This window comes from Serinus canaria, chromosome 2, assembly GCF_022539315.1.
Source record: "Serinus canaria isolate serCan28SL12 chromosome 2, serCan2020, whole genome shotgun sequence".
In the NCBI taxonomy this organism is placed as follows: Eukaryota; Metazoa; Chordata; class Aves; order Passeriformes; family Fringillidae; genus Serinus; species Serinus canaria.
Genome location: NC_066315.1, coordinates 55,798,108 through 55,810,849, shown reverse-complemented (window position 1 = coordinate 55,810,849; position 12,742 = coordinate 55,798,108). Strand labels below are relative to the sequence as shown.

Sequence of the window (12,742 nt, the reverse complement as noted above, 5' to 3'; positions counted from 1 at the left end):
TGCTCTGGAAGTAAGGAATTGTGAAGGGTAGGAGAAGAAATCCTGGCTTTTTTATCTAAGCAGTACCACTAGTTAGTCCAGTGAGATCCTCAGTTAATTGCTACAGGCACTGGAGCTGTGACTATTAATAGATCAGCTGTGGACTGAATATCTTCAATATCAAAATTGTGATAAAAGGACATCATAAGCATGGGAAGGAAATGGAGACTTTTCATCCATTCTAGCTTGGTGTACTCCATTCCCCCAGTAAACCTGTCCTTAGCCTGGAAGTCTCTAAACTATTTATCAGAAAGAACCTTGTGGGGGCACATCAGCACACCACTGTTGTGCAGTCACCAGAACTGACCTTCACTGGAAAGCTTCACCAGAGAGAAATGTTCTTCAGAGCTGGAATTTTATACTCTGGGGCTATTTTACCCATGGCTGGGCAAGCACCAGGAAGTATATTACTTGGTTCACTGAACTGGGTATTTTTGGCTCTGGGGAAAAATAGGAATTGTAAATTGCCTAAGAAGGCTAACCTGTTTTCACTGTAAGTGAATGCAGCTCTGAAGAAGGAACTGAGCTGCTGAGTGCAAAGGGGACAAAGCTGTTTAAGTTGAACAAGTTCAGCTCCAATATAGTGATTTACAGAGAAATTTAGATGGAAGGGTGAAATGATGCCAGAAGGAGTTCAATGATAATACATGCAGGAGGAACATGCAATCTACTTGAAAATATCTTTACAGGGTCTGATTTACCTTTGTCAGGCCAGGAAAGATATGAGAACATTGCTATGGACAGCACAAAGAAAACCTCTGTCAGACTGCAGCTGTAGTAAAAACAGACAAACAAACAAACATTCAAGCAAACAAAGAAGTTTCCAGAATGTTCATGGAATGGGATGAAGAATATGAGAAAAATGTATATGTGTAGGTCGGTGTAATAGCCTCCTTTGGAATACTATATGTATTGCTACAGTGTCTTGGGAAAAGTACTAAAAGTGTCTCAAAAAAGGGCTCAAGAATGACTAAAGTAATAGAAAATCTACTAACAAGGGACTTCAATTATTTTACTAAATTAGTTATTTATTTTTTAAAATTTACTAATTCAATACTTTGGGCATTTACTTGGTAACTGGAAACACGACAGGAGGGAGAAAAGGTAGCAGGGATAAAAGATAGATACACAGAAAAACCTCTCCACATCAGTTGATATAAAGTTGATATAACCCAGAGAAGGGAAAGCAGGCTTCACAGCATGCCCACAAGTTAGAGAAGTATGGAAAATTATTTCCAAAATAAAGGACTCTTTGCTGGGCACACCTTGTGTATTGATCTTGATGAAGCTCCACGTCCTTGAATGATAGGTGACCTCCCCACATATGGCAGGTCCAGAACTCTTCAAGACTTTATAAGTTGGATCTAAATCCTTGGAATCCTCCCAGCAGCTGACTGGCATCCAATGCAGATCACAGAGCTTCAGTCGAATGCTCTCCCGTATCCTCTTGGACTGTGTACATCAGAAAGGAGACAAATAGGAGGGAGTATGATAAAAGTTCCTAAATTCAGGAAGAATGAGGTTTGGTTTATTTATTTGGTGCCTGGAAGGTATCCCAATCTTTCCCCTGAGGAAAAATGAATTAGACATTGGCAGTAGAAGTAAACACAAACAAATGATGTGATTGAAGTCATTACAGTGTTGCAGATTTTCTGACATGCTTCAGCCTTCCTTTCACCACTTAGATTTAAAATTGAGCAGGATCTCTAGCAGACATGTAAGGACTTTTTCACTGCTAGATCCATTCTCCAGGATTTGCACAAGTCTGTGATTTGTTCACTTCTGATGGCTCTTTATGGTTTTCGTGAGTAATTACAATCCCACTCCTGGTAAATATATCCACCACTGTTGATTATTTTGTCCTTATTATTATTTTTACAGCCAAATCATAGCCTGGAAACCAGTGCGAGTTTCTCCTGTTATGGCAGAGGCACTGAGTCAGTGTGAGCATTTTTATACTGCCTTCTCTCTGGGCTGTACCTCTTCTATGGGCAAAGAGGAGCATTTGGACTGAAGAGCCAGTCCAACTTGGGTGACTGTCAAGCTTCTGATGACTCTCATGTAAATGCAGATCATCCATATTTAAATATGGCCACTTCAGTCCCTGCAAACTGGGCTAGCCCAAGCAGCAGGTCTTGATGAATATGAATCATTTCAACTGATGCAGAATGGAAATTGCCTAAACAAATAGATCCCTGCCAGTAAATCCAAAGACACAATAAACTGGGTGGTTTTGTGGTTTGAGCAGCCTGAAACAGAACTTCTTTCACAGGAATAAGGGCATGTTCTTGTCTTTCCCTTGCAGTTTTTCAGGCCAACCCAGTTCAGGGTTCAGAACTCTTCACACAGACATGTCCCTGTCAGTCCAGGGGCTTGGGAACTTTTTGAGAAGAGCCACTGACAAGTAGATAGGGATAACTTCTCCCAGCAAGCCAGAAGTAAGCCCTTTACAAGTCAGTCCTGCCATGTGTAACTTATAAAGGATTACACATTGTTGCATTTCAGGAAATGAGATGTCGTTAGGCAAGTCTCATTTGTCAGATGAGACCTAATAGCTATTTGTACTAAAAATGACACTCTTATGACTTACTTGCATGTCAGACAAGTGAGTCAGTAAAACCATCAAGTGATCTGCCAGAATATAAATGAAAAAAAGCTGGCAGAGTTCTCTGAAAGGCTCTCACTGCTATCTTGTGAATTCAGATGTCATGGTGGAAAACTGTGTTGAGACTTCCGACCCTGGGCAGCATGTCCTGCAGGGTCTTGACTTCTTTTCTGGGGTTTTTGAAATTTAGGAAGTGAACATGACACAATTGGTATTAATATCAACCCTGTGCAAACAGGCATTTATTTTAGAAATTGTTAAACAAACTCAACACCTTGTATTAATATCCCCATTTCAAATTTACTCATTTCCAGTGCTTTAGTAGGATGGAAAAGCTGAAGCTGTCCTATTCCCTATCCTGTTCCTTATTTGCCTGCAAAGAGATGGAGCCATGTAGCTCTTCTATAACAGCTTTGAAGCTCTGCATAGAATTTTTCTTCTATGACAGACTTCCTGCAGGGCTGTCAACCTGCTCCTGTGTGTGAAATCCCTGGGCTGGTTCCTACCCAGTCCCTGGAGCATTTATTCCAGAGGGGATAAGTCTGGAGTGAGCAAGCAGAGTCAGCTAGAATAAGCTCTGCTGTGAGAGTCACAAAAGAGGGTTTTTTTCTTGGCTGACTTTAGAGCAGGTGTTTGTTACCAGGAAAACTACTTTGTCTCTATTTTTCCTTCCTTTTGTTAGCTTTTTGGGTTTTGCACTTTTGAATGTTTCTACAGTGTCAAACACAACAGGGCCCTCATTACAGATGGCACCAGTGGAAAATGCAATAATAAGACTCAAATATGACATTTCACAAGACTACCTACTTCTTTTTCTGCCTACTGTGTGGGACTTGCCCAGTACCTGACAGCATGGCAATAAAATCACATTTCCTGGGAGAGAAAAAAAGCAATATCCAAGGAATGACATAAAGGGTCAGTTGCTAACCCTTGCCAGTCCTCTCATCTGTACTTGTAAAGCCTTGGGCTTGTGGGTCCCCTGAAATTCATCCAGGTGTGCATGCTAAAACAGGGCCACCAGCTCTTTGCAGAGAAGCAGTTCTGGTGATAGGTTGCTTTGGCAAGCTCTTGGTTTTATTTCAAGGCTGTGCTCTGCTGACTGGTGATAATGCGCATGAATTTGCTCCCAGACATGTATTTGAGGCAGGTCAAGTAATTCCCTTCAAGAGAAAAATCCAGACATAACTGACAGGACATGGTCCAATTCAAAATGCTGATGTTGCTTATGAAATTGTCTGAGGAGGTCTTGGACTACAGAATTCCTTCATGTCACAAAATCCAGCCCCACAGCTCACGGCTCGTGTCATGACTTTGTCTTCTGGCTGCTTCCTGTCAATCTTCTCAGTGAGTCTCATGCAAGGAAAAAACAAAGTAATTGTGTTTCAGGAACAGGGATTTCTGCGTAAAGCTCAGTCAGGAAACTTGAATTTAGGAAAAGGGCATGGCCAGCTTAGTCCAAGGGATGATATCACTGAGCAATGTAGCCATGAGCCACTTTCCATCAGCTCTGGGAGGAGAAAATCAAATCTTTTCTTAGCACAATTGGGACAGCAGCATGGACAAAGTATGACAGCTATGTTTCTTGTGAAAGAGACAGCCCAATAATTGAATAACTTTTTAGAAAATGTACTTTTTTGAGGAAAAGCACTGCACAAAAGAAAATACATATTTTTCATGTATTTTCTAGGACAAGGACCCAAACCACCATCTGCTGAACTGTAGTATCACAGTCCTCAGAGTTGCCATTTACTAAGTGAGATATGACTCCCCCTTTCCAATTGTATTTTTACTGGAAGGTGTTTTGTAACAAGCTCTAAGGGATTTAGCAAAACTTAAGCAAGCTGTGGCACAAAAGGCCAAAGTTTGCTAGTGAAATTAATTAATGCCAGAAGGTTAGAAACCTTTCATAAGACCAAGGAAAAGCAGAATATTGAACAGGAAGGCAAGCCTGACTTTAGAGCTGGAGTAACAGAAATGGGGTGCAATGCAACAGTATTTGATGAAGGCTAATAGGAATTTCTTCCTTAAACCAGCTAGAAAGGCACAGCAGGAGAAAGAGCTGGGTGCAGTCACAGAACACAGCACAGCAGTGGGCTTGTTGTAAAGTGAAATAACTCACGTAAAATTTGTGAGAAAAAGAAATGTGATCATCCTAAAAGACATCCAGCAGCAATTCCAGAGGAGAGAGGGCAGTATTGAAGAGCTTGATTGAGGCACCAGTGAGACACCCCCTGCAATAGTGTAATGCAACTTTTTGCACCCAAGCTCAGGAGGTCTGGGCTCAGACTAGGATGAGACAAAAAAAGCACCTCTCTTATCAAAAGGGATTAAAGGTGATCCTTTGTTTATCTGATCAAATGAAGACAGAAATGGGATATACTTATTCTTTGCAAATGCACAAGAGGTGCTAATACCAGGATTTTAGCTTGCCAGACAGTTCTAATGAGGATGAATTTCTACTTTTCAAAAGAAGTTCATGTATTTTGCCTTTTTTTTTCTTTTTAGAATCACTGTAATGCTTTGTGGTATCTGAAAGACTTTCCTCTGAGAATGAAACAAACTGTTTTGTAAATTAATAGCATTCAAAATATATTTTTTTAAACCTTTTGGTAACTAATCAGTAACCTCTGTTATGAAAGCCATGGATTAAACTGGAGCCTGTGAAATTGGGTAAAACCACCTTTCTAGTGATGCTTGACATGTCATTGAGCACCCAGCTAGTCCGGGCCAGGAAGCAACATGCACTCCTTTGCATGCACTCAGAATGCTCAAATTATATGTACCTAGCAATATTAGAGTAAAATGGCCATATAAAACCTTCCATACTAGGCTACAGTAGGAAAGCCTGCATGAATGGGCCATATTTATTTAATGAACAGAGGCCTTACTATTTCAGTAGTCATATGTACAATTTTAAGCACAAAAGGCTGCATTTTGGTGTATATTTTTAAGAATCTAAAGGATATTGGTTCTGCCTTGGTAAGACCTCCTTTTGACATTTCCAGTGGCAGTATTGCTGTTGGAATGTCTTCATGTCACACTTAGCAGCTGCTTTCTTTGGGACACATCCAGCCAAAATTATCCTCTATAGTTCCCAGGCAATGGACTTTCCAAAGCCCACCTGCACTCCCCTTCATGACTTTTCAGGGAAATTTTCTTCCCTTTGGTAATCATGAACATGTCATTTATATTTTATTCCTCATCAGAGCCAGCTTTGTAATTTGCAGTTTCCCAAAATACAGAGGGGAAAGACTAAGAATAAAAACCCCCTAGTTTGGCTCCCAGACTACTGTTGGTTTTTTTCTCTTACCTAGTTACTGAAACACAAACAGTAAAGCTGACCCATTAAAAAAAAAGCACAACATGTTAAAGATTGATCTTTACCAAGAAAAGTGATGAAGCTTTAAACTTTCTAATTTGGGGAAGGTTTCTTAGAGTGTGTTATGAACCAGAATTTCACAGTGCCTCAGCAAACACATTGTTCCTGATGTTCTTCTGAGCTGAATATATTGCAAGCTCATACTACTATGAATCAATGTCATAAGACCATTCTGACTCAGCTCAGTGAATTTATTGACTAAGACTACAAAACCTAAAATCAACTGGTGGATAAAGTAGCAACTACAAAAATTGTCCCACCTACTGTTTTCTGTGCTGATGGATCACACTTTATCATATAAACTCAGCTGTCAAATCATATGTTTTAACTTGGGCTTACTGAAACATTTTCAAGTATTACAAAATTGCCTTGTAATTTTCTTAGAAAGCAAAATTATCAGTGGATACTACTATAAAAAAGAAGTTATAATTTATATTAAAATACTATGTCTTTAATAAAAATTCCTTTATTATACATGCATACATACATACATACATATATACATCCATCAAATTTATGACATTAACTATAATTACAACAGTTCAAGCCTATAACTATCATATATTTATTAATAAGTATTATATTCTGGCATATTATGGTATATTGTAAAATAAGTACTATTCATTTCCATCCATGTGAGTGGAGCAAAATATACCAGTTACTCATTCATTACATAACACATTAGAAAAAAATTTAGGCAGCACAAGAGTAAGCAGGAGGCTTCTGGGAAGTCTGGTTCATACCTTACTGTGCCACATATCAGAATTTCTCTGTGTGTGTGCACATGATGTCTGCAATATCTGAGTCATGGCACAGGAAAACAATGATCAGACTGGCCAAGCTCTGACCTTTTTCCAAGGTGGGTACAGAAGAAGGACTGTTAATTGTTGTTAGTTGGATGAATCATATTGTGCAGCAGAAGTTAAGCTGAGGTCCAACAAAGTGCAGAATCCCTGGTCTCCTGTTGTCTCTTTTGGGGGAGAAGAGGCCTTGTGAAGCAGTTTGTCCTTCCAAGCTGGGTCACAGTAGGCTAAGAAGATTCTCAGTAGCTTGTCAAGGAAACAAAGGAGACACCTTTAGGCACCTTCCAATTTTTCATCAGAAAGCAGGGGCAGCTGTCAACACCACCAACCACATCTTTATCTTGCTGGATAATATGTGGTACTTTGATGGTCTATGGTGATAGTGTTTCTGACTGGTTTAATGCTGAGCTTGTGAGTTCATGGCCATGTAGGAGTAATTTTCAGGGATGCACAGATGTTTCAGGCAGATGTGGATCACAGACAATTTTTATGGGTGGTATGCTCTCTGAACTCAGTCTGTTTCTTCTGAGCATGTCTGCCTTCATCAGGAATCTCCACAGAAGGAAAATGAAATCAAATGTGTTTCTTAACTAAAAGGCACAAAATCAAGCCTTACACTGCTCTGAGCATCAGATGACATTATATGCTGAGAAATGAGCTTAAGTTCAATTAATGCATGAAATTATCCATAAATAGAACTAAGCATACATGACTACATTCTTCTGAGTGGCTGTGTAGGTGGATGTACCCCTTAAAAATTACAAAGTTTGTGGCATCCTCTCAGGCATGATGCACACCCCAGGGCAATAATTCAAAACAGTCAAGAAACAAACCAGGAGACAACACCTCTCTGCAGGGTGCTGGAAAGAGTAGAACTGCTGCACAACTTTTTTGTCTCTTATTTCAGCACAGCTGTGCTGCTGCTGAAGAAATTTCAAGATATGATGAATTCTGAATTGGTCCCCATTTTTCAGTCATGAAAAATGTAACAAACTTAAAAGCATCACTCTCTACCTTTTAGAACTGTGACAAAAGTGTACCCGTGTATTTAAGCTCTAATTATAGATTAAAAGCTAGCACTTTAGGATTTAGGGCCACCCTCAAGAACTCAGAGAATAGACTATTAATGTGTATTTTTAGTCATACCTGAAACCCTACTGTCTGCAAAGAGACTATTTCTATGCCATGGGCATTGCAGGTCTGATCAACTCGTGGCTGAGAAATGCTGAGCACTCTTGAAGCTCTAGTCATCAGCAGCAGTAATAACTTGCTGAAGGTGTTTAAAGCTTGCAGGACTGAGCTTGAGGTGGGAAACCACTGTCAGAGAAGAAGGAATGAAAGAGATTAAATAGATTTTTTCTTCCTTCAGTTTTTTAGAATCACAGAATCAGTAAGGTATGAAAAGACACCTGAGATGATCAAGTCCAATCATTGACCCAGCACTGTGTCTTGTGTACAAGGCAAGATTTCTTTCATTTCAGATGAATTGCACTAGGATGCTTGCAGTTTTAATCATATAAATTTTAATATGACAAAAATCCAAATTAAAGTTCTAAGTAGCAGATATATGTAAATATATGTGAAAGATCTTAATTAAAGCCTTTCTTTAGTATAATGTTGAAACTATATACAAGGTACACCTTTGTAAGTTTAGTCACACTGGATAGCACCTGAGAAAGGTTTTTAAAATGAATTGGCTAATTGCTAAAATCTATCAACTACAAACTTGTAATTTATGTACAATATTTGAAAACAAAGGTGAGAAAAACCAGTACTTTAAATGTGCAATATTACTCGTGAGCCAGGTATCCTGGTTTGGTGATGACCTCATTGTACCAAAGATGTGTCACCCACAGATAACTTTGTAGCCTGATGAAGAATTGATAAAGAAATTACAGTGTTTTGGGCAGAAGCAAAATAGATAAACATAGAAATTGGAATTAGAAATCAGAAAATTCAAGACAAGAATTTCAAAAGTGGCTTCCAAGTCTCAGGAATTTTAGTTTTTGATAGAACATAGGAATGACTGTGGACTGATTTTCAGAGACCAGAATTTTGTGATGGTAACAGTTTTCAAAACTATTTTTTTTATTGTTGTTTTCTTTTCTTTTTTTTTTTTTTTTTTTTTGAGAGGGAGAAAGAGAGCGCCTGAAGCCTAAAATACAAAAGTACAGACGAAAAGCACTTTGTTTTTGCAGTCATATAATTACTGTTTACTTAGTGTTGCAAGACATAACTGATCCAGATATCTAAGCAACTGAGTAATTATTGGAAAGATTAAGGTTGATGAGTTAATTTTTGAAGGGAAGCATAAGTGTCTCATTCTGTTAGACCTTTTAAGACTTAGTAGAACAATATGGGAATATTATATACATACAGAAAATTTCTAATTGATATCCTGTTCCTCCCACTCATCTGTACTTATTTTGACAGACCAAGTTGCTTTTGACTAAGTGCTTAATTACTGAATTAGAGGTCTCATATTTTAAATCCATTAAATTATGAGAGAACTGGATTTAAAACTTGTGGGGACAATATTGTCCTTAAAAAGTGACATTTTTGAAGGGATTTATTTTTTCCCTCAAAAAATCTAGTGGAGCTTTCTTTACAAAGGGAACAAATTTGGTTTTAAATGGTAAAGGGCTTTCAGCAGGGAATGACATCATGTTGTTTTCCAGAGGAGAAGTGTGGCAGGAACCATTCTGGCGCATATGCGTGACCACCACCATAAGTCTTGTTTCATGTTGCTTTTGTTTGTTTATATTAAAAGAACATTAAAGTTACATATTTAACTACTCAAAAGCTAACACATGCCCAAGTGAAAATAGTCTGTACAACCATAATTCAACCTATTTCTGTAAATTGTTTTATAACATTTAAGTGCCCAATCAAATACTGGGCTTCAACGGGATCTTTTTCACCCTCAATGAATGGGCATTTTATTTACTTTATTTTGGAGTTTTTTTGTATTATTGGATTTTATTTTATCTTATTTTATTCCTCAAATTTAGTGGAGGACTGATGGCACATTAGTTCAACAATTGCACAATACAAAATGATAAATTTCCTCCAGTGGAAGGATTTGTTCTATGGGAAGTGTTTTTATTTTCCTTTCACTAGAATAGCTGACTGTGCAATACCTCTACAAGCTTGCTGTCCACAAAAATATAAACCCACACCATTAATATCTAGCTGCAAAAATTTGCTCTGAAATGACTTTCCCAGCTTTTGTAACCTTCAGTCCAACAGTAGGACCAATGTTTTCTACAACAAACTCTCTTCCATTTGCTAGTTTTAATCAGCCAGTACAGCTGAGGGAAGGGATAATTAGTAAACTCTTCATCATCAGCATCCACAGGGTTGTAAAACCCGAAACAGATCTAATATCTTTCTTCAATCCTATCAGGGGCAACAGGATGGATTAGGTACTGCTGAGTACCAAACCAGAAGAAATGGAGTTTACTCAGGAGTGTGAAATCGGTATTAAAAAAAAAAACAAAGAAAAGCTGTTTTTCTTCCAAGAACCCAAGCAGAATTTTCTGTTTGCCTGTGTTAGCTTTTGAGCAGTTAAATATACAACCTTAATGATTCTTTAATGTAAATGCTAATGATTTATAAAATTTCAGATCAAATCTTGAGTTTCCTATTCATTTCTATCCAGGTGCCATCACTGGGAATATATATTGCTGAGCTGTGAGAGCAAAATATTGACTTAATTACTCTGGATATAGGTCTGATATTTAGAAGTATTATAGAACATTATAAGATAAACATCCTTTATTGCTCCCTACGCCTTGAACTGATCTACAGCAAACATTTTTCTAATTACTTCTATTTCTCCCTTGGCTTTTTTTCATAGATCTTCCCACACTACTACTTTGCGTGCCAATGCTGAAACAGCTAAGGCTAAAGCCTGACTACTCTGATTAAAAAATCTCCAAATTTCACCTGCATGTACAGCTCCAGAAGATTTCTGATTATTGTTTTCTTCTTCTTCTTTATTTTAGGACAATTATATGCAGAAAGACGGGCAGCAAACAGCAGAGCGTGAAAGCCATTGATGTTAAAATTGAAACCGATCCCTTTGTGAATGACCAATATGATGCTTTTTGTGTAAAGGATGAAGGTCAGCACTGATATACTTCTGAAATAACACAGAGTCAACACTGTCTTGCAACATTAAAAGTTTTGCCTTCAATTTTTCTGCTACTGAGAGAGAAAGGGGGAATGTTAAGGGATAAATCTTTGTAGTAATCGCCCGCTACAAGAGCCAACTTCTGCAAAGACATAAGTTGCAGCAAATAAATCGTATTGTCTTTTGTCTTTGCTGCAGTTTAGGGAGTTCAAACAGCACTACTGACCTGGCAGAACCCATTTTGGTGCTCACAGAACATACTTTATGGAAAGGTATATATCTGGCACCAATCTAATGGAGATGGCTGAAGCATGTCCCTTACTCAGCACTGTGGCTGACTGTAACTCAGCAAGCTGGTTTCCAGCTGCAACACAGAACCCTGTTGTATATCAGTACACAACTTTTGTATGCAAACAACTTCATTGCCTCCATTTTAGTTTAAATTTGGTTTGGTTTTGGTGTTTTTTTAACAAGTGTAGACAAGGCTGCTAGGCACGCTGATATATCCCAGATGGTTTATGAAAAGCAAATTATTTCCAATGTACGTTGGTGCTTAAATTTTTCAATATTTAATTACCAGAATCCACAAACAAAGATGAATTCTGGAGGCAAAAAGTAAATTGTTATTGATAGGCAGGATTGAGTAAAGAAATTTGGGAACCCCTGAAACAGATTGTTGATGCCCACAGTGAGTTTTTGCATCTGATTTCCAGGACAACCAAGGGTAAGCTGATGGCATTTACTGAAAAAAAGTAAGTTCACAGCACAGGGGGGGTCATTCTGATAAACTGCCAGTGGCAGGAGTGGGGATGAAAATATGGTTGAAGTGAAATGTGGCAGAGGTAATGCATAATTGATGTATACCAAATTGTTCTTTCTAGAAAGAATGATTTTAGCAGAGTTTGACCATCCTCTCAAATAACCCTTTTGATATCAACTCCAGGCTCCGTGCTGCTGTGAGCAATGCCAACTGTGTCACCCAGTTGCTAATGTGGTCACACAAGCACCTTTGTGCTTTCTCCATGCTGCTCCTCACACATGGGACCAGCTCCCTGTAAACATCTGCAAAACTCTCTCATTGTCTTCCTTCAAATCTCTTTTGTCATCATCCTCCCCCTCGAGAAAAACCTTGCAGTGGGCTGGGACAGCTGTGAGATGCTGCAATCATTGCTCTGGCCACTATTGTTCCATTGTGCCCTTGTGCTCCCCTGTGTGTCCCCACCTGCTCCACCCGAGATGCTGGATCTTGGAAAAGGAGCTGTGTTTACCTTTTGGGTTTGGTACTGCTCACAGTAAAGGGGCAGACAAGAATATACTCAGACAAGGCTATGCCATACTTTAAACTCTGGGGGAAATTCAGATCATTTGCAAAGAATGTATAAGTTATGAAGAATTTGTTTTGTAGAAGACGAGGAATTTTCTGATGACAGAAAGGGATGATCATCCCAATGCACTCAAGTAGTCCTTACACACAGAAACTTTTCTGGGTGACTCTAAGGTTCCCTCTTCCTTAAATATATAAAAAAGTTGGGATGTGGAGCCTATGTTTGAACAGAAAGACCTAAATGAAGTTGTGTGGCAGAGCCTAGTTTGTAGCTGGTATGAGAAGAGCAAAGCCCAGAAGGGAAACAGCCTTAACATTACAGCAGTAACACACAAGGCAGCACAGAGCTGTTGACTGATGAAAGAACATCCTCAGGGATGCCACTTCCAGTTTTAGCAAATATCCAGTAAGAAGCAGCAAGAGTAAACTTTGCACCACAACCTCACACACAGCATAT

The 12,742-nt window shown here is 38.7% G+C and overlaps 1 protein-coding gene across 1 annotated transcript in view; it reads left to right on the top strand.

The window, feature by feature from the left end:
* SUSD5 (sushi domain containing 5) overlaps positions 1–12,742 on the top strand; it is a 41,171-nt gene that overhangs the window by 10,139 nt on the left and 18,290 nt on the right. The window contains exon 3 of the mRNA XM_009093862.3: positions 10,834–10,952. Coding sequence (XP_009092110.1) covers positions 10,834–10,952 — 119 coding nt within the window. The remainder of the gene's footprint in view (positions 1–10,833; positions 10,953–12,742) is intronic.